Here is a 22,325-nt window from a genome sequence, read left to right on the forward strand (position 1 = left end):
TCTCTCTCTGTCAAATAAATAAATAAAATATTTAAAAAGAGGAAAAGAGAAACAGGAGTGAGGGAGAAAGAAGAAAGAATTTATCAATACAAAGTTATTCCCAGGGCTGTGCCAAGTGCCATAGAGAAATATGAGGCTAAGTTTCTTCCCTAACTTATCATCCATTTGATGAAAACAGATTTGCATGTATGACCTGTGTAAACCACGATACAAAGTGGTGGGCCATGACACAAGGACCAGGTACGCTTGCTAGAGGAATGGACAAGAGGATGCCTGTGGTGCTCCCATAGGGTAGCCATTTGAGTCTTCACAGAGAGAGTGAGAGCTTGACACAGGCCTCAGAGAAAAGGACGGAAGGGAGAAGAAGGTGGCCCAAAAGTATGACAGTGGGTGAATATACAGAGGGCTTGCCCTTCTGTGTTCAGAGTTCATATTTAGGAGCAAAGAAAATGTCTGACTATGTTGGGCACAGACAGGAGACTCCCAATTTAATAGCCAGGAGGAATCTTGAGGTGGAGAGGCAGTGTTGTAAGAGGGATTTAAAGCCAGGTAAATCCAGATTGGAGAGCCAACTACCGTTTCAGACACTTGACTTCAAGTCACCTCCCTACACTAGTGTCCTTTTCTGTGACATGGGAACAGCAGTTCCCTACTTAACTACTTCATGACAATTTGTGAAAACCCAGTTAAGAAATGGAAGAGATTTTTGTGAATGGCAAAATGTTGGTCAGGTATTGAGGTGATTATCCCACTTATTTTCAGCCTCATGTGGGATGAGGAAACTAAAATCTAGGAAGGTCGAGTAATTCACTAAAACCTAGACCTTTAAATGAATAGTCCTGGGCCTTTCCCTCTGCAGTGCCATCCCTTCTGTGGAAAAATTGGAAAGCCACATAGGGCAATTGAGGTGCAAGCCACGGACATCAAAGAAACCTGTGCACATTCGTTCTTCAGTACTGTGCACGCGTGATGAGTGGTGCTATGAGGCATCTGTCTGACTATGGTTTGGAAGAAGAGGATACAAGAACCTCGGAGAATAACTGCTGAAAGCAATTCAGGAATGAGGAAATGGAGGTCTGAAATTAGAATAAGGCAAATGACACAGAATCGGGAAGCAACCTATTTTTAAAAATGTTTCTGAGGAGCTGCTAATATGCCAGGCTTTGTTCTAGGCATTGACAACACAGCAATGGACAAGACAGACAAGATCCTGGCTGCCCTCATGTTAATATTTTATAGGAAATAGACAATAAAGAAGTAAAAAAAAATAGTAATAATCTCCAATGGCGATGAGTTCCCCAAAGGAAATAAAGCAAGGCAATGTGCTCATGGCTGGAGCAGAGTGGCTAGAAGAGCCTGGCAGGGGTCCCTGGGGGCAAGGTCTTGGGCAGGGAACAGTCTGCAGAGCCCCTAAGCCTGTGAGGTCAGGGGACAACAAGGAGGCCCCAGTGTTGGTGCAGAAAAGTGAGGGGACAGTAGTAAGACAGGTGGGCAGGGATCTCTAGGGTTTACTGAGTTTGGATTTTATTCCAAGTGAAGATTATAAACTACAGAATGGCATGATCTGATGAAGGCTTTAGAGAGATTTGTGTTTCTAAAAATAAAAGGAAAAGGATTAGGGTAGCTGTGGTGATACGGAGAATGAATTGTAAAGGTGGAAAGAGTAGATGCCTACTGACCAAGTAAGTGGCTCTTACATCAGTTGAACACAGGTTATGATGGTTTAGACTGGAAGGGAACCATGAATATGAAGACAAAGAGTCTATTTTGAATTTTGGATTTTTTTGAAAGTAAACAAGCAAGGCTGATTAGTCTATGAAACAGGATGATAAATTTTACCTTTGGCCAAAGTAGACAAATTACGGAGGTAAAGTGGTTAAAAATGAAGCCGACTTCAGTTTTGTACATGTGAAACTTGAGGAAGAAGAGAAACAGCCAAGTAGTGATACCTACCAAGGGCTGGAAATACAAGACAAGACGCAAATGAAAAGTAAGAGCAATAAAATAAGCTGAGGAGTCACCAACCTACAGATTATAGTTAAGATTACAGAGGATTGTCAAGTTTAAACTCATCCCTTTGTCCTTATAATGGGTTTTAAAATACATTTTTCTATATATTTAGTATATGCGCTTATTTTGACCCCAACTTAAGTCAATGAATGGTTAATCCATCTCTTAAGATTCTTTCCAGAACCTCTCATTCATTTCTGTATACTCACATTATGTTGGAGGGGGTGGGTGGGATGCATTTGCACACAAATGTGAATCTCATGCTAGAAATGTAAGAGGTCCAGTAGAAAGTGAGATAATAGTTATATCAACATGGAAAACCATGAAGTGTGAATATTTACCAACAACACAGTCCTATTTAGGCAAGTTCATGAAAGGAAAAAAACTTTTCAGTTCTGGGTGCATATCCTACTATCTAAGACCTACATACAGACCATTTATCTCTTTTCCCTCAATTTTAGAGTTTCTGTTCAGCTCAAAACACATGTGTATCTTTTACTCAGGTCACTTTGCAACTAATGTGGTTTAAAATATGGCTGCAGCTTCTTTAGCAAAGTTCTTCTGACTAATAAAGAATTTATGATTTTTCTTTTGTCCTTAGTTACTGTACCTGCCTTTCCGGGACTGCCCCCGTTTTAAAGAACTTACGGAGGAGACTCTCAAATCAGAGGAATTCCAGAAGAGATTGCATCCTTACAAGGTTAATAATCGTGTCATTTAGTGGTATACAGGAGTGTGAGAGCCAAGACAAAGGATGAAGTTCCAGCTTCTTAAAAGTGTGGGAGAAATGTGTCTGCCAGTGGCTGGTGATAGCAATGGGTTAAAACATTTAATGAGAGTCAGTCATCACTTTCTGATCCCCTTCCCTGTGTGGGGCCACAAGCCAGTAGAGAAGCCAGTCCCTTTCTAATCCTATACCTGTGTGCCAGAAGGAACCAGACAAAAGTGCATGGCTGGGTCAGAATAAATGCAAATCTAAAATAATTCTGCCTTAATGTGGCTAAGGGGCTAGGACCATTAACTCTTATTAAAGGATAAATATCAAGAGTGCTGAAATTGAGAGACTGTAATGTAGCAATGTTCTCTCTGTCTGTGTATGTTTCAGGATTTTATAGAAACCTTGCCAACATTTACAGGATACCATACCCAGGACCTTTTTGGAATGTGGACTAAAGTCTATGACCCTTTATTTTGTGAGGTAAGAGAAAAAATATCAAAGATTAACTTGCAGTTGATTTTTATCATTTATGTCAATTTTGAAACAGATGAATACATCTTCTTTTACTTTTTTGGCAGATATATTAATTATGCTTCCTCTGACATTGAAACATAATTCAAGGCTTCTTTATATTAACTTGAAAATTCTGACTTTTTTCTCTCCATTATTTATGTTTTCACCCTTTAGCAAATTGCAGGCAAAATTGCTTTTTTTCTGTGGCTTGCCATTTACTTATTTCTCAGTCAGTCAGGAATGCTGGGCTCCTGTCATGGATTTTACTGAAAAAAGAAATGTTGTTATATAGACAGACCAAAAAAACAAACAAACAAACAGTACCTGATTTCTGGATATAGAAATAAGCAAGCCAACTTCAGGCCAGGGTGTTGAAATTGGCTAATTGGGCATCTCTTCTTTGCTATACACACATATGAAATAACCTCTGTAGCTCGATCAATTACCTACCATTGAGGTTTTCAAGGCTACAAAGTATTTTTCACTCACTATATACCATCTACTGGCCAAAAAGAGTGCTCTACAATCCTGTTTTCCCTACCAGGTTCACTGAATCCAAAGGCCAAATTCTCACCACCCATAAAACTTCTAACCACCTCTAATCTTGAGCTCATCATGAGGGTCTAAGGGTCATAGTAACTTAGTAACAAATGACACAATTTACCCCTTTCCATGACAGAGTTCATTGACCTTCACATGACCTTCCTGATATTTTCACTCTATCATTAGCATCTGTTTCAAGGAAGACTAGCTATAGCTAGCCTTATAAAAGACTCTTCAGAGCTGCCTGGCTGGCTCAGTCAGTTCAGCATCTGAGGCTTGGCTTGAGCTCAGGGTCATGAGGTCAAGCCCTAGTTTGGGCTCTGCCCTGGGCCTAGAACCTGCTTGGGATTCTCTCTCTCTCCCTCTCTTACTGCTCCTCCCCCCACTCATGTTCTAGCATGTGCACACACTCTCTCTCTCAAATAAACAAATCTTTAAAAAAAAAAAAAAAAAAAAAAAGATTCTCCAGTAGAAATAAGAGCTCACATTTTGCTTCAAATCTTGGTTTTTTTTTCTTCCTTACTACAGATTGATCTGAGCTGTTCCATGATATGGCCATGGTGCAGGTTTCCTTTTCACTTCTCTCCTACGTATTTTCTCCCTAGGCACTCCACTTTGAGCTGTTTAAAGAACTCTCTCTCTCTCTCTCTCAATTCTGTCTTCGAATCTGAGGATTCCTTTTTTTCTTTTTTTAAGATTTTATTTATTTATTCATGAGAGACACAGAGAGAGAGAGGCAGAGACATAGGCAGAGGGCAAAGCAGACTCCTCCTAGGGAGCCCGATGCAAGACTGGATCCCAGGACTCTGGATCATGACCTGAGCCAAATGCAAGACACTCAACTGCTGAGGCACTCAGGTGTCCCAAATCTGGAGGATTCTTAATCAGTTGTCCATAGCAAGTAATAAATATTGGCACAAAGTCTATACCTGCCCTGCTGTACAGCTTATTCATCCATTTAACAAAATTCACCAAGAACCTACTGTGTGTCAGTGCACTTTCCCCAGGAGTCAGTACACTGGAAGATGCTGGGAGTTGGGGGGTCTGGTACTGAAAGCTCCAGAAATATATTGCCTCTCCCTGCTGTTGTCTCAGGGCACTCATTCATCTTTGGCAGAAACATCATCTAACCCTGTCAGTGTCACCTTCCCTACAGGTTAATAGATTTCTAAACCTCTCATAAAGGAATGAGGTACATTCTTGCCCTACCTCACCCTTCCTGCAAAATAGGAATCCCCCTTTGGACCCACACTGAAGCCAAAAGCTATGGACTTGGTAGGAAGGGGCAAATTAGTCTCTGTGAGTTTCCCTTCTGAAAAATCAATACCACTCCTTATCACAAAGTCAAGTTTTCCTAGAGAGAAATGGCTGGACAAGAAAGGCTAGACCCAGTAGATCCTGTGAGAGAAAGAGGACAAAAAAGTCAACAAATGAAAATACACATTTGCTTTCCTTTTTCTTTGCTACAGAGTGTTCACAATTTCACTTTACCCTCCTGGGCCACAGAGGACACCATGACTAAGCTGAAAGAATTATCAGAATTGTCCATCCTGTCCATCTATGGAATTCATAAGCAGAAAGAGAAATCTAGGCTGCAAGGGGGTGAGTATATAAAAAAGTAAAAAGAATGCACTGGATTTGTGGCTGAAAGTAGACCCAGGCAAAAGGGTGCCCAGCTCTTAGAATCAGGATAAGTAGGTGGAAAAAAGAAATGAGGACCAGGCAGGACAGCAATAGATGCTGATGCCTCTGAGAGTAGTTAGGGTGGGCCAAGACACCAAAGGGGGCATCAGGTCTAGGTATTATTAATGTAGACATTTAAAGTAAGGATGGAGAGTAAGATGAAGTCCATTATGTCAGATTGACAGAACAGTGAAGAAATTCTAAGCCACAGGAGATGTTCTAAGTCAAATACTCTAGAAAGTTTGAGAAAACCAGAGCAATCACATCAGGACTCCAACCATTTCCAGACCCTACTCACTGTGGGGTCAGGACAAGTTCAGCAGAGCCCCCGGGAGGATACATAGAGGCAAAGACATCTTGGCTGTTGGACCAGGCTGGGCAAATGTTCACTCAGGACATGGCCCAGGCAGCAGCCCCATCTGATGTGTTAAACAAGAAGGGGCGGAGGATAGAAGTTGGGCCTCGTTGGCTACACATATACCACATCATACTCCTCAACTACCAGGTACCAAGGTATGACTCAATCCCAAGCCACATGAAATGGTGGAGACAGGGCTCTTAGTGGAGGTCCCCCCATGATGGGCTGAGAAATTCACCCCTCACTACTCAAAATGCAGTCCATGGGAGCAGTAGCAGCAGCAACATCACCAAGTCTCTGGTTAGAAATGCAGAATCTCAGACCCCACCTCAGCCAGACCAGCTGAATCAGAATCTGCATCTTAATGAAAGCCCCAAGTACCTCATGAAACATCAAAGTTCAGAAGCCCGTCTCTAGATGCAAGAAATGGTGAAGAAATGGGCAGGGAAAGCCAGGCAGAGGTTGAGAATAGTCTAATAATAGATGCAGGTGTCTGTATGGGAAGAAAAACTGGGGGTTTTCCTCACATTTGGTTCACATTTGCTCTTCTTGTTTTCCTTTGACTATTAAACATTGAATTTCAGAGAAGTCACTTCCCCTCCTGGTCCGGTTTCCCCATTTGATCAGTGCATTAAACTAGATTGCCTGTTAAGAGCTCTTCCCTAAGGTGTTGTTTTGGTGTCAGACTCTAAAGGCTGGTATTTGTGTGAATGCACCTGTCCCATTTTCTGGAGAAGTCCAGAGTATTGATTGACCAGGAAATTGTTTCCTGAGTGATTCCTGCCAAAACCTAAATCCAGCCTATTGTTTGGATCTGGCTAAGCAAAGAGATTTGTCAACTACATTCTTGTTGGGTGATGAAGTAGCTAAACACAATCCTGCAAAGAAAACATGTATTGTCTGAGTGACACGGAGGCACACAGGAACATCAGGACTTTGACTGGCATCTTCCCATCTCTGCCAAAACTTTTGTTTCATCGGTTGGTTTTAGGGATGACACAATTTGGTGCTATGCACGCCTCCACCCACCTCCTTCTATGCATACACACACACACACACACACACACACCCCACAAAAATTCCTAAGGTCCATTTAGGAATTTATGATATATGGCTGGTCATATCTGTATTACTGTAAACCTCTTCTTGCTGTACACCACAGGTTGGTGTAAGCTGCAGCCTGCAAACCAAACCAGCCTGCCGCCTATTTTTTATAAATAAAATGTTATTGAAACTCAGCCCACACTCATTTAGGTAGGTAGTGCTATGGCTGCTTTTGGGCTTCCACCCGAGAGTGAACAGTTATGGCAGACCATATGGTTGACAAAGCCACTGTCTGGCCCTTTACAGAAGAAGTATGCCAGCCCCTGCTATAGCTCAAGAGTGTGGGAAGGGAAGTTTATATCTTGTAGTCAGTGATATTTTGTCTAGTGTATGCAGTTAATAAACGATGTCGCAGAGAACTTAGAAGCTAGCCTATGCTACAGTGTAGTCTAATTATTAAGACATGCTAGGTTCAGAGAAGTTCAGCCCCTCTGTGTACATGTTGTGGAATCTTGGACAAGTCATTGAATGTCTCTTAACCTCAGTTTGGCCTCCCATAAAACATAATTATAGGCATGCCAGAGCCTGGGGGGTAACTGTGGTAGTTAGTGCTAGTTTTCTTCTGGGGAAAAATGGACAATCACCGTAGAACCAAGAGCTGATGTCATATCCCATTATCAACACCGAAGGCTGCTGCAGAGGCAACTATTGAAGGCCAAGTTGCTGATAGGTAATGATGTTGCCCCTAAAGGACCCTGAGAAAGCAACCTTCTCTGAAGCACAGTGGTCTAGACCTGTTGGAGATGTGCAGCTAGCTTCTTCCATTCCTAGTCAAGGGAGTCCCAGCATCTGCAGGAAGCACAGAACACCTCCCTTCACAACCCTTTATTGTGCCTCTTGGTATACAGATGAATAAACAGTCTCTTTGAACTGTTTTATGAGCTTTTTGAGGGCAGGAGTCTGATTCACCTCACACAGTATCTGGCCCATGGTAACTGCTCAGTGTGGTGTTTGCCGAGTAGACCACAGAGTCTAGAATGATAGTCTATTAACATCCATGCCCTGCTCTTTACAAAAACAAACGCGTCATTCTGAAGCTGGGAGAGTACATGTGTGGTAAAGAAACCACCAGGGCAACTGGGTGGCTCAGTCAGTTGAGCTTCCGACTCTTGGTTTCTGTTCAGGTTGTCATCTCCAGGTCATGAGATCAAGCCCAGGATCAGGCTCCCCACTCAGAACAGAATCTGTTTCAGATTCTTTTTCTCTCTCTCCCTCTGCTCCTCCCTCCTGTGCGCTCTCTCACACACACACACTCTCTCTCTCCCTCTCTCTCAAACAAATAAATCTTTAAAATAAAAATGGATGGAGGGAAGGAGGGAGGGAAAGAGGGAGGGAGGGAGGAAGCAAGCAAGCAAGCAAGCAAGCAAGCAAGCACCAGAAATATAAGAAGACTTCAGGTGATGGTTGTGGAAGTCCCTGGGGCCACATGTTCTAAGACAGCACCTGGCACCCCAAGATACCTCTCAGCCTTCAGTGTCTGCCAAGAAGATGGAGACTCTGAGTTGTGTACCTGTCCTTCACCACCTCAGGAACAACAAAGATGAAGGGCAGGAGCTCTCCTCTACTGAAGACAAGACAAGTGGAGCCCTCAGATGAAAGATGCTGGCTGCCCCCTAATAGTGATTCCAGGGTAGCCTAGAGAAACAGTCCACAGAAAACAGTCCATGACCTGCACAGACACCCAGAAAGCTGCTTTCTCCCACAGGTTTGACTACTAGAGAGCAGAAGCAAGAGGGGTGAAGGAGTACAGGCCAGGCTGTCATTTCAGGGCTGCCCCGGAGAAGAGCACTAGCTAACGACTGTCTGAAAAAATGCCATTGGTGATTCCTTCCAAGTCCTTCAACCTCCTATCTCAAGCTTTAACAAAACCTGGGGATAGTAGGGCCCTGAGTGTGCCGATCCAACTTTCCTTGCCTAGCCTGCTCTTGAGTCCCTGTGTGTCGCTGGGCCACAGCTTTCTCACTATAAACGGGATAGAAGTCAAGATTCAGTAAAATCATGTAAAGCACACAGTAGATGCCCAACTGAAGTTACTGCTTTTCGTCTCTTAAGTCTTGAGAATGATGGCAGGGAGAATCGCAAAGTAGGAATTAATGAAAAGTGTAAGCCCATGTTTGGTTCAGCTCTCTTGTTGGTCTTTTTTAAGGTGTCCTGGTCAGTGACATCCTTAATCACATGAAGATTGCAACTCAGCCATCAAACCACAGAAAACTTATCATGTACTCTGCAGTAAGTATTATCACCTCTGTTCAATGTCGGTTTGTTTTAGGCAGTGATCTCTTTAAGGATGGAGCCTCATTTTCTTCATCATCATTTCCCTATTGCCCAGGAGATGGTAGGCATTTTAGATATTGATCCTTCAGATCTCCTGTGTATATTACGTGTATATATGACCACCTACGTGGTTGGCATTTTTAAATTTTATTTTTTTATTTTAAGTTTAAATTTTCAATACATAATTCTTGCCCTTGAGGACTTTACAATCTAGGACTGACTAGAAGACATAAACACCATTCAAAGCAAGATAGAAATGCAGTGCAAGCAAGTACTTTGGTGGCACAGAGGAAAGATGCATCACTTCTGTTCCAAACTAAAAGCAGAGCATGAACGGGATGTGGTGATGAATGGGATGCAGACAGAGAGTAACGATGTGGAAGTAAAACCACAAGTGAAGGCCATTTTTCAAGCCTCCAGGACTGGAAGGGGAGTGGAGCCATTAATAGAGGCACCTTTGGGCCAAGGGAATGTAGCCCTTTAGACGAGTGGGTTTGAAATGCCAGGGAGCATCCAGATAGAAATCTCCGGGAGGCAAAGGAAATAGAAGGGGGGGGGGGGGCTGCAATGTGAAGCTAGAGCTACATTGGATGCAGAAAGAAAAGGAGAAGTCTCGGAGAAAACTTTAGTCTTAGGAGCAGGAGCCAGGGAAAGAGGCACTGTTCAGGGGATAGTGGGGAGGGGGGGCAGAGGGTGGAGATTCAAGGGGTGCACTGAGCACTGAAATGGCTGTCTAGGGAATCTGCAGTGACAGGGAACCAGGACACAAAGTATGGTAATTCAGCTTCCCACTCACTTCTCGATGACAGAGGATTTCTCAGATGTGGTTTGGCTGGAGAAAGCCATGTTTTCATTCTGCAGGAAGTTGGAAGAGGTGACTGCAGATACAGGGATGTTTGTGTATCATCCGGGGTTCTAAACGGTGTAAGAAGACAAAGAGCTCGTGGACTGAACAGAGTGTAGTGCTTCCTGGAGAGGGGCTTTCTGAAGCCAATCCGTTCTGCTAGTTTCTTTAATTTCTCATCTGGTTTCCAGTTCTAACCTGCGAGATTTCTGGCAAGTCATAAATCTGTAACTGTATTTCTTTCTCCAGTAAATCAGTTCTAGGCCCTTTTTATTTTTTAATTTTTTTCAAGATCTTATTTATTTATTCATGAGAGACACAGAGTGGCAGAGACATAGGCAGAGGGAGAAGCAGTCTCCCAATGGGGAGCCTGATGTGGGACTTGATCCTAGGACCCTGGGATCATGCCCCCCTAGGACCCCGGGATCACGCCCTGAGCTGAAGGCAGGCGCTCAACAACTGAGCCACCCAGGTGCCCCTAAGCCCTTTTTAAATATGCCATATACTTTAGGCAACCAATGTTATGCCCATTTTGTAGATATAAAAGGTGAGGACTATCAAAGATTATGTAGTTAATTAGTAGCAAAACTGGGGTGGAAAACAAGTCCCCTATGCCTTCCAGCCACTCTGGGATAAACAATTAACAATTACTTTTGAGCTATGCACTCTATTTCCTTACATTTTATCATCTCCAACATTTACAACTTTGTATATTTTTTCTCAGCTTTAAAATCACAGATTATCCTAATCTGGAGAAGAAATATAATCTAGCATTAATATGTTCCAAAATCTTTTAAAATTTAACAAAAATCAATGAAATAAAATAAAACAGAGATGTTCCACTAGAGAAAAGCATAGTACAAAACCAGAACATCAGACTCAAATTTACTTCCTTCCATTTTGGGGTTATATGACAGTAAGCAAGTTACTTAATTTATCTAGGTCTGTTTTTCTTTTTAAAATCTTTTTTTTTTAAATAAATTTTTATTTATTCATGATAGTCACAGAGAGAGAGAGAGAGGCAGAGACACAGGCAGAGGGAGAAGCAGGCTCCATGCACCGGGAGCCCGACGCGGGACTCGATCCCGGGCCTCCAGGATCGCGCCCTGGGCCAAAGGCAGGCGCCAAACCGCTGCGCCACCCAGGGATCCCTGTTTTTCTTTTTATTAGAAATAACGATATATTTTTTAAAAAGCTTACCGCCTAGCACACAACAGATGCTCAACCAAAGTTAATTCTTCCCCTTTCCACCATGGGGGTATGGCCAATTTAAGTGAATCAGAAACCACCATGGTTCTCTATAAGTGCTTAATACTACTAGCTATGGAATGTACATCGGAATCACTGGTAAAGATCAAAAATACTTTGTTTCAAATCCCCGCAGCATGACACTACCGTGAGTGGCCTACAGATGGCACTAGATGTTTATAATGGAATCCTTCCTCCCTATGCTTCCTGCCATATAATGGAATTATATCTTGAAAAGGGGTAAGTACCTACAAGGTGCTTTTCACAATTAAAACCACTGGACCCCAGGCTTTGCTATCATTATTGTTATTATTAGCTTAAATATTGTCTTAAAATAATCAATTTTCAGTCAGGTACGTAAATTTAAAATCATATACTATGTAAAATAATTCACTAAGTTAAAAATATTGCTTTTCTCCACTTTCGAATTTCATGAAACAATTTTATTCAAACTCTCTGTGTGCGTCTTAACTTGTGTCTTCACCATTAGAGCCAATTTGGAATCTCCGAAAAATGTTTTCCAGATATATTAACTAATAGGGATAATTTTCACTGCTGTACAACTGAGCCTCAGATTCTCAGAGGCTAATCCCAATGGACATTTCTTTCTCACTCATCTAATACTCCAAAAGAGATGACCCTCCCTCATGGTGCCTGGGTGGCTCAGTCTGTTAAACATCCAACTTTTGATTTTGGTTCAGGTCATGATCTCAGGGTTGTGACATCAAGCCCCAAGTCAAGCTCAGCACTGGGCATGGAGCCTGCTTAAGATTCTCTCTCTTCCTCTCCCTCCCCCCTAAAAAAAAGAGAGAGAGAGAGACATCCCTAGTCATTAGGAGGTTACTCACCCATGGTGGGATTTGGGGACCCAGGGTTCCATCTTTTTAGGACCTATAGTAAGGCTTTAACTGTCACAGATACACTAGTGATTCCTCTCTGATGGATTTGAGCCATGTAAATTGAAAGGATTCACCATTTTAAATGCCATTAAGGACATTAATGATTCAGGGGATGAAGTCAACATTAACAGAAGTTTGGAAGAAGTTGATTCCAAATCCCTCCAAAGACTTAGAGGGATTTAAGACTTCATTACAGATGTGGTAGAAATAGCAAGACAACTAGAATTAGAAGTGGAGACTGAAGATGGGCTTGAATTGCTGCGATCTCATGATCAAAACTAATGGATGAAGAAAAAAAAAAAAACTAATGGATGAGGACTTCCCTCTCATGGATGAGTAAAGAAAGTGGTTTCTTGAGACGGAATCTAGTCCTGGTGAAGATGCTGGGAAGACTGTTGAAATGACCACAAAGGATTTAGCTTATCACATAAACTTAGTTAATAAAGCAGTGGCAGGGTTTGAGAGGATTGACTCTAATTTTGATAGAAATTCTGCTGTGGGTAAATTGCTATCAAAGAGCATCACATGCTATAGAGAAATCGTTTGTGAAAGGGAGAATCAATCAATGTGGCAAAGTTCATTGTTGCCTTATTTTAGGAAACTGCCACAGTCACACCAGACTTCAGCAACACCCCCCTGCAGTCAGCAGCCATCAGCATCGAGGCAGGACCCTCCACCAGCAAAAAGACTACAACACGCTGAAGGCTCAGATGATGGTTAGCATTTTTTTACCAATAAAGTATTTTTTATTAAGTTAAACACATTTTTTAGATATAATGCTATTACACACTTAATAAACTACAATATAGTATAAATATAACTTTTATACACACTGGGAAACCAAATAATTCATTTGATTCACTTTATTGTGATATTTGCTTTATTGTGGTAGTCTGCAACCAAACCCACAATATCTCCGAGGAATGAGTGTAGTCACTTGGTCCTACCTACTGCAAGGGAGTCTGGGAAATGTAGTCACTTTTCAGCCATAACTCTATTATATGGAAAGAGAAACATGAATTTTGATTGACTATTAGTCATCTTTGCCATATCATCTTGAGATAAAATTTGCTATCACTGGGTAAGTCATCCCAGGGTATAAGTAGTCATTCATATACTATTAGGAAGTTTCTAAAAATATATCTGTATAAGTGAATATCTGCAGTTACTCTCTATGAGAGAGTATCTCTTTAAGTAGTTACTACTGTTTATGTAGCTTTTATTTTATTTTTTTTTAATTTTATTTATTTTATGATAGTCACAGAGAGAGAGAGAGGTAGAGACACAGGCAGAGGGAGAAGCAGGCTCCATGCACCGGGAGCCCGATGTGGGATTCGATCCCGGGTCTCCAGGATCGCGCCCTGGGCCAAGGGCAGGCGCCAAACCGCTGCGCCACCCAGGGATCCGTTTATGTAGCTTTTAAAAGTGATTTTTTAAAGATTTATTTATCCACTTTAGAAAGAGAGAGACAGAGACAGAGACAGAGCTAGCATGAGCAGGAGGGGCAGAGGGAAAGGGAGAGAATCTCAAGCAGACTTCTCACCTAGCACAGAACGCAATACAGGGCTCCCTCCCATGACCCTGAGATCATGAAACCAAGAGTCGGATGTTTAACCAATTATACCACCCAAGTGCCCCTGAAAGTGATATTTTAAAAGGCTTGTTTTTAATAACACCCAACAGTTGCAGTTGTGAGTTTACTACCTCAAGAATGATCACTAAATCCTTTGAGTTTCTCTCCTGCCTCTTTGGCAAGTGACTTCCATAAGGCCCTCATGCTAGTTTTACAACATTGGCATATACCTTGTTTTTCCAAATAAAGTATCAAATATGAGGGAGTATAAGGACTTAGGTGTACACCCACACCCTCTTTCTGAGGTGTAATCTTGACAAAATCTTGATGTATATTTAAGCACATATGTTAAATATTGCTCAGTTCCATGTTTATTCCCTGGATAAGAAGAGCAGAGATACCTTCATTCAGAAGAAAGCCTAAAAGAAATCCTGAGAGGAAAAGAGAGAATGAAGCAAATAAGAATCATGAAGGAGAGAGAATAGGAGAAAGAAAACCCAACACCCTGTCTGTCCCCCACTTCTTACTCAAAGGCTCATCATATCACCCCCAACTCCCCTAGTCATCACCTCTCCGCTCCCTTTCAGAATAAGCATCCTGGTCCCCACCTCTTTTGCCCCTCTTTATCTAACAAACCAGCCCTCCCATTTCCACCCTCTGGGTCTGACCCATCTGCCCCAATCTCCCTATTCCCACACCTAACTTAGCTAATATCTACTCGTTCCTGTAAATTCTTCTCCTAGTCCTACAGCTGACATGTTACAGGCCAGGCGGGAAAAAAATCCAATGGCAGTTCCACAACACAAAACTAACAGCCCTGTCTTCTACCTTCCTCCATCAGGGAGTACTTCGTAGAGATGTATTACCGGAATGAGACACAGCACGAGCCATATCCTCTCACACTGCCAGGCTGCACTCCCAGCTGTCCTCTGACAGAGTTTGCTGAGCTGGTTGCCCCTGTGATCCCCCAAGACTGGTCCACGGAGTGTATGACCACGAGCAATGACCAAGGTACTGAGGATATTATGGATTAGTGTGCATGCAGAGCTCTGCAAAAAGGCACAATACCCTCTCTCCAGGCAGATGGTGGCTTTAAGAGTATAACTTGGCCATCACCCCCAGCTTTGAGGGAAATGGGTTTGGAATGATAATTGTATGTTTCAGGGACCCCTGATTTCAGTCAATTCCTATCTCTCCATGAGGCCCTGCCCCCACCTGCCTAAACCTCAACTTGGTAGTTTTTTTCAGTGTTAATAGAAAAGGGCCTCAAGTCAAATATAATCAGAGATAAGACTTAGATCAAAGTTTGTGGGGCTGCCATGAGCTATTATGATTAACCCTATAGAAACTTTTGGTTGTTTTTGGTTTTTTTTTTTTAAGAACTCCCAGATATCACTTGAGTAGGATTAAATGAGGTAGTTCTTTTAGTGTCTGAAGTGAAAGGGGTTTTTTTTTTTTAAGATTCATTTATTTATTCATGAGAGATACAGACTGAGAAAGAGAGGCAGAGACAGGCAGAGGGAGAAGCAGGCTCCCTACAGGGAGCCCGACACAGGACTCAATCCCGATCCCAGGATCATGACCCAAGCCTAAGGCAGGCACCCAACCCCTGAGCTACCCAGGCATCCCTGAGGTGAAAGAGATTTTAAACAAAATCTACAATCTAGAGTGAGAGCAAGGAAGGGAAGAAGTTAATTCTAGGCAAATAGGCAAAGGACCAGCTCGTCTATCAGTTCCAGCCTTCTCACAAGGAGAGAAATGCATACAGTGGAGCAATCAAGAGAAATCATCTACAGTAGGAAACTGGTACTATCTTCTTATATTTATGTTAAAACATATTGGGTAGAAAAGCTGAAAAGTAAATACCTCTTTGTATCCTTTAGCCCTGGAAAATCCATGTTACTTTTGAAGAAACCAAAAGCAAACTTACCAGAAAACTTTGCTGTACATAATATATACGGCAGCTCTTGGAGTGCAGACATCATAACAATTAAGTAATTTTATTTAGGCATACAACACATCAGAGATGCATGAGTGGTTTCTCTTGAAGATGGTAAGAGATGTTGAATCTGGAGTTGAGATAAGAGAGAAAGTATGATGACACATATCAAACTGGAACAAAATTAGAAATGTGAGAATGTTCTAAATGCCTCCAAGATCAAAACTTACCAGCATGTTGGAAGTATGGCTGTGATAGCTGCTCTGAGGACAAAAGGAATGTGTAAGGCTTTGATCCTGAGATCTTCAGAAAACCTAAGCAAGCTCACATGTCCTGCTGAAACTACTCCCTATACAAGAAGAAATCATGTTCGAATGACACTCTTTAGAGTCCTATAGATTTGAGGAGTGGCAGATGCAACACATCTAGAGAACACCGTGCTACGTTACTATTACAGATAAAAATGAAATGGTTTCTAGTGATGGTTTCTACTGGATGCCAGAGTCCAGAGCAAAGCCATTCCCTCTCCTAGTGGGTCATGGGGTGACCGACAGGAGACAGTGATTCATACATTTATTTGTATTATTTTTTTTCCCAAGTAACTATTTGTCCTCAGGGCTACCATCTAATTACTCTTCCTCCCCCATGCATGTAACTTTCTTCCAGCAGTAAGCCAAATGTAAAATAGTGAATAAAGTCACTAGTAGGGAGTTCAAAAACATTACTTTTATGATGAATTTTGAAAAGTGTGCGTGCTTAATCAGAATAAAATTCCTGAAGGACAGATTTTAGGGGCTTTTTTGTTTGTTTGTTTGGGAATTTTATTATAATGTTACCAGAGGAAAAATATTCGTGTAAAGAAGAATGATTTTGACTGACTTAGATGAATATTTTACATTGAAAATGTATTTAGTTTGGACCTGACTGCTTCAGAAAAAGGCTAAGCTGATGGATGGCTCTGCTTCATCTATTAAGGTGGAACTTGCAAGAAAACATCCTTGGAAAATGTACAATGTAGTGGGGAGGCAAAAAGATACATATTACACAGAATAACAAGGGTTATATCTTTTTTTTAAAGATTTTATTTATTTATTTATTCATGAGAGACACAGAGAGAAAGGCAGAGACACAGGCAGAGAGCAGGGAGCCTGTTGTGGGACTGGATCCTGGGACTCTAGGATCATGCCTTGGGCCAAAGGCAGGCACTCAACCCCTGAGCCACCCAGGCATCCCAACAAGGGTTATATCTATGACTTCAAGGTTGCTGTGAGACAAGAGTTAACTGGATTCAGAGGGAGGGAGGCAGTAAGGAATGTCAGAAAGGGCTACCCTATAGAAGGTAACTGCTGCACCTTCTGAAATCGGTTTGGATGGGAGTTTCTAACGGTATAGTACAAGGTTCTAGAAAGCTATTTATCAAATGTCTTTGTGTCTTGAACCTGGAAAGGGTAGGGGAGTTACTCAGCAGAAGATTTTGGGTCCAAGGAGATTCCTGCAGGTTTCCCTCAAGGGGCCAATTATAATAAGATGAAATATCATCTCCACAAGAGCAAGGATTTTTATCTGTTGTGTTCTCTCTTATATCTGTCCTCAGAAATACTTGTGCCTGACATGGATTAGTGCTCAATAAATATTTGCTCAAGGAATGTTTAAATTATTTACCTTTCCTCCCTGAACTGTCTCTATCTTGATTAGCAACAATACCCAGTAACCTGGTGGTTACTTTTGATCCCATCCTCTCCTTTTTTCTCCACAGCCAATTCATCCCCTCCTCTTATCAAACCTAGTGTAGAGTGTTTATAAAATTCTTTTCCTCAAAAAAAAAATTCTTTTCCTCAAGACACCAGCACCAGGATGCCCGGGTGGCTTAGTTGGTAAAGTGTCTACTTTCTGCTCAGGTCATAATCCCAGAGGCCTGGAGTTGGAGGGAGCCCCATGTCGGGCTCCATGCTTAGCGGAAAGTCTGCTTCTCCTTTGCCGCTTACCCCACTCGTGCTCTCACTCTTCCTTCACTAACTCTCTCAAATAAATAAAATCTTATGAAAAAAAAAAGGACTCCAGTATCAACAATCAATATTCAAATAGAGTGAAACGAATTACCAAATATGTTAATAAAAAGAAGACGTAGGGATTGTTGTGCTGGATCCAGCCCATACCAATCTCAAAAGTGGAATATGTACATCCCTTCCTGACTCTGAGTTCAAAGATTTGACTTTGATAATGTGAAATTGGTCATAATGTCAAAGCAGGAGCCTTTTCACCACAGAAATCAGCCTATGCCACAAATCAATGTCTGTCTGTCTCTCTCTCTCAAAATAAACACACCTTTAAAAATAAATGAATAAATGTTCAATCCCTCGTACTTAGCCTAATTTCTTCATGGTGAACCCCAGATATCAGAAACCTAGAACCCAAATGTTTGGGGCACCTGATGGCTCAGTGGTTGAGCATCTTCCTCAGGTTGTGATCCTGAGCTCCTGGGGATTTGAGTCTCACATCGAGCTCCCCACAGGGAGCCTGCTTCTCCCTCTGCCTATGTCTCTGCCTCTCTCTTTCTGACTCTCATGAATAAATTAAATAAAATATTTTTTTAAAAAAAGAGCCCAATCATTCAATAAGTAGGAGAGAGAAGCTATGAATGAATGAGCCTCAAATGTGACTGTACTATAAAGACCCAGTCACAGACTACATTTACATATGTATATTCCAGTATGTCTGTGTTATTTGATCTGTTTTCAGCATAGTCATCTTGGCATTTTCTTGTTCCCCCATTGCTGGGTAGTGCCTCTGTTCAATGATACCCCTTCTAGAACCTTCCCTCCCTCAGAGAGAAGGCCAGTTACAGCACCTGTTTCTCATTCTTGTTGTCACTATCATCAGTTTCCCAGGACATGTGTCATCATTCATTAATGACATTGGGAATTTGCTTTGGTATACACCAGCTCACTCCTCACTCCCACTCCTGTCCTCGATGTAGGCAATTCTGACATCCTCATAGTGGCCCATCCCATACCCTGCCCACCACAGCAATATCCAACCCTACATTAAAACAACCATAGTTTCTGCATTCTGGTCAGCTAAGTGGAACAGAAGCCTATTGTTATCATTTCAAATTATGAATGTTGAAATTTCTGTTCCAATCCCAGCTGGATCTTTCAACACTGCTTAGCAAATAAATGTATTCACCCTTACTAGACTCTTTTCTTATATTCTACAGGAAAGCCTTGTTATTTCCCCAAAACTTGTAATTCCATCTTGGCTTCTTTAATTCTTATGAGAGGTCCTGAGGGGAGCAAGATATTCCATTGAAAAGTCTTTTAGGGGATCCCTGGGTGGCTCAGCGGTTTGGCGCCTGCCTTTGGTCCAGGGCATGATCCTGCAGTCCCGGGACCGAGTCCCATATCAGGTTCCCTGCATGGAACCTGCTTCTCCCTCTGCTGGTGTCTCTGCCTCTCTCTCTGTGTGTCTCTCATGAATAAGTAAATAAAATCTTTTTTTTAAAAAAAAAAAAGTATTTTAGGTTCTCCTGTCACTACCTCAAAATATCTTAGTAGCCTTAACCTGCCTTCCCTGTGCCCCGCCCCCCTCCTCACAGGAAAACATATTCCTCCCTGAGTAACCTAACTCCTTTCCTCATGCATATGCTCCCACTCCTCATCTCTTGGAACCTCAATGAATCTTAGCTTCATTTTCTTCCTCTGCACTGGCTCCCTTCTACTATGAACATGCCCAAATCACTCATCAAAGAACAGCTTTAAGTGCCTGCTCTCACTCTCTTCAATCCTAATTTTCTTGAACTAATCATTTGAATTCTGTATTTCTTCATCTTTCACTCCTGAGCTATTTGAAAAAATGATGTTCTTCCTTCCATCTCTCTTTGGAAATATCCCTTTTGAAAGTCATTGATGCTTAATTCAGCAACCTGTCTTCCTTTTCTTGCCAATATCATGTATCCCCATTTTACAGAGAAGAAAACCAAGCCTCAGAAAATAACATGACTTAAGTGGTAGAGTCCGGATTCAAGCCTCACATTCTCCAACACCATATTTCTACTGTATCATCTTCCCTTTCCATCACACACTGGTTTGTTGACTACCCCCTGGGACAGATTCCCAGAAATTAAATTAGTGAGTCAAAGTATATGAATATTTAATAAACAGCTATTTTTTGAGTACCTGTTATGTACCGAATAGTGCCTATGGAGGAGGTGTTAAATCTGCTGAGGAAACAGCAGTAAGACAAGAAAATTGTCCCCATGTGACCTGGACCCCTTGGCAATGGTGTAAAGAGGTAGGCAAAGAAGATAGGGAGATAAAGAATTAAATAAGCCCTAACAGCTAAGGGTGGTGAATACTATTATAAAGGACATATGGGAAAGGCAATTAATTAGCTTACATCTAAGGGGTCAGAGAAGGCTTTTTTTTTTTTTTTTTTTTTTTTTTTTTTTAGAGAAGGCTTTTCGAAGGGGGTAATGTTTAAATTAAAGCCTGAAGGAAAAATAAATAAATAAATAAATAAAGCCTGAAGGAGAGAAGGAATGAGCTGGGTGACTGGAGGTGAAGAAAGAGGAAAATGTTACAAACAAAAGAGAAAATCTATAGAAACCCAAAGGCTAGAGACAGCATGGGGCATTTTAGGAATTAGAAGGAGTATGTCTGGTTAGAGCACAAAGACTCAGAGGAGGCTGGCATTAAGTGTTTCAGGTCAAGATGAGTAGTGCCGGACATTAAAGGTCTTAGGCAGATAGAGGTCCCTGGGTGGTTCAGTTGGTTAAGCACCTGTCTTCGGCTCAAGTCATGATCCCAGAGTCCTGGGATCAAGCCCACATTGGGCTCCTTGCTCAGAGTAGTTTGCTTCTCCCTCTCCCTCTGCCCCTCCCCCTGTTCCTGCTCCTCTCGCTTACTCTCAAGTAAATAAAACCTTTAAAAAAAAAAAAAAGGTTTTCGGCAGAGGACATATGATGGGACTGGCTTCTTATTTTAGAAAGCCCTCTGCCCTCGGTGGGGAGAACAGATTGGGGAGCAGTGAGACTGAGGGCAGGGAGCATGGCTGGGAGGCTGGTTGCAGTAATCCAAGGATGAGTAGGAAGGCAGACTTACTCAAAAGGGAAAGAGGAAGAAGAAGAGGGAGTAACAGCAAGAGGAAGAGGCTTTTAATACTTAGTGCCAAAATAGTTTTCAGAAAACATTGTGCTAAGGAGCATCGGGTGGCTCAGTGGTTGAGCATGAGCCTTTGGCTCAGGTCATGATTCTGCGACCCTGGGATCTAGTCCCACATCCCCTGCATGGAGCCTGCTTCTCCCTCTGCCTGTCTCTCTCTCTCTCTCTCTCTCTCTCTCTCTCCCTCTTTCATCTCTCATGAATAAATAAATAAAATCTTTAAAAAAAAAGTGCTAATTCACACTGCCTTTAGCAGTTTTCCCGTGTTCCTGTATGGCAGAGGGTTTGTCAGTCATTACCAGCCCTGTGTCTTCACAGTAAGATAAAACTGATCACTCCTTTTTCTCAGATGCTAGAATCTTACTCTGTCAAACTCACAAAATCCTTCAGAGTACAAAGGAGTGTCTAATTTTAAAAAATTAAGGAGAGAGAGAATCTTAAGAGAGAGAATCTCTCCTGAGTCTGAGTCTTGTCTTTTTTTTTTTTTTTTTTTTTAAGATTGAATCTATTCATTTGGGACTGAGTGAGCTGCAGGGGGAGGAGCAGAGGGAAAGGGACAAACAGACTCCCTGCCCAGCAGGGAACCCCATGCAGGACTCAATCAACCCTGAGATCATGACTGAGTCAAAGGCAGAAGCTTAACTGCCTGAGCCACCCAGGTGCCCTCCTGAGTCTTTTCTGTATTCTCAGACTCCCACCTCCTCCAGCCCCCTAAATGATCCTGTCCTAGTGCATTGTCTCTGGCGCCCTCACTCCACCCTCACCATGAACCAGTTTTACACAGGCCTCCCTCTCCTACACCCACAATCCATACAGAATTCTAGACCTGTGTTTTGCAGTTGCCCCGTGTTGTTTCTATGAGGATAAGAACCCATTTCAATCCTAAATTTAAATGAAATTTATTATCTCCTCCACTCCAAAGTCATCCTTTTAATATGCCTCCAATCTCAGTTCATAGCCTAATCATCTTCACCCAAACTAGAACCCATGCGTGGCTGTGATTCTCCATTTCTCCTTTCCCAGCACATTTAGTGCATCCCAGAGCCTGTCAATTCTCCTTCGGGAGTACACTAGAATTCCCTCATCCACACTATCAGGACTACACTTCCAGTGCTGAGCCCTCCATATCTTGTCAAAGGTATTTCTATAGTTACCAAGCCCATAGTGTCTCCACCATCCTGTCTTTCCCTGCAGTTATTTTCTTTTTTAAAACACAAATTGGGCCATGTCACTTCCATGTGTCATAATTGCTGCTGATTTTCACATGTCCCATGACAAACCAGACCTTCTAAGACCTAGGCCCCAACCTACCTATCTGGTCTCAACTCACCAGAAGCTATATTCCAGCCACATGCAACTGCTCATTATTTCCCAAACACACTCTTGTGCAACTCATTCTGTCTTATTTATTTCAAAGGCCAGTTCAAATCTTAGCATTTTCTCAAAAGGCTTTCTAACCT

General features: G+C 42.1%; 1 protein-coding gene across 2 annotated transcripts in view; it reads left to right on the forward strand.

Annotated features, from left to right (window-relative positions):
- Nucleotides 1-22,325, forward strand: part of ACP3 (acid phosphatase 3) — a 46,040-nt gene that overhangs the window by 15,120 nt on the left and 8,595 nt on the right. The window contains exons 5-11 of one of the 2 annotated variants that reach the window (XM_072726869.1): nucleotides 2,612-2,710; nucleotides 3,116-3,208; nucleotides 5,254-5,386; nucleotides 9,076-9,158; nucleotides 11,432-11,535; nucleotides 14,609-14,778; nucleotides 15,651-16,490. In XM_072726869.1, coding sequence (XP_072582970.1) covers nucleotides 2,612-2,710; nucleotides 3,116-3,208; nucleotides 5,254-5,386; nucleotides 9,076-9,158; nucleotides 11,432-11,535; nucleotides 14,609-14,778; nucleotides 15,651-15,676 — 708 coding nt within the window. In that variant the 3' untranslated portion in view covers nucleotides 15,677-16,490. Of the gene's footprint in view, nucleotides 1-2,611; nucleotides 2,711-3,115; nucleotides 3,209-5,253; nucleotides 5,387-9,075; nucleotides 9,159-11,431; nucleotides 11,536-14,608; nucleotides 14,779-15,650; nucleotides 16,491-22,325 lie in introns of those variants that run through there. The other variant, XM_026015537.2, reaches the window with a different exon arrangement.

This window comes from Vulpes vulpes, chromosome 11 (genome assembly GCF_048418805.1).
Source record: "Vulpes vulpes isolate BD-2025 chromosome 11, VulVul3, whole genome shotgun sequence".
NCBI lineage: Eukaryota > Metazoa > Chordata > Mammalia > Carnivora > Canidae > Vulpes > Vulpes vulpes.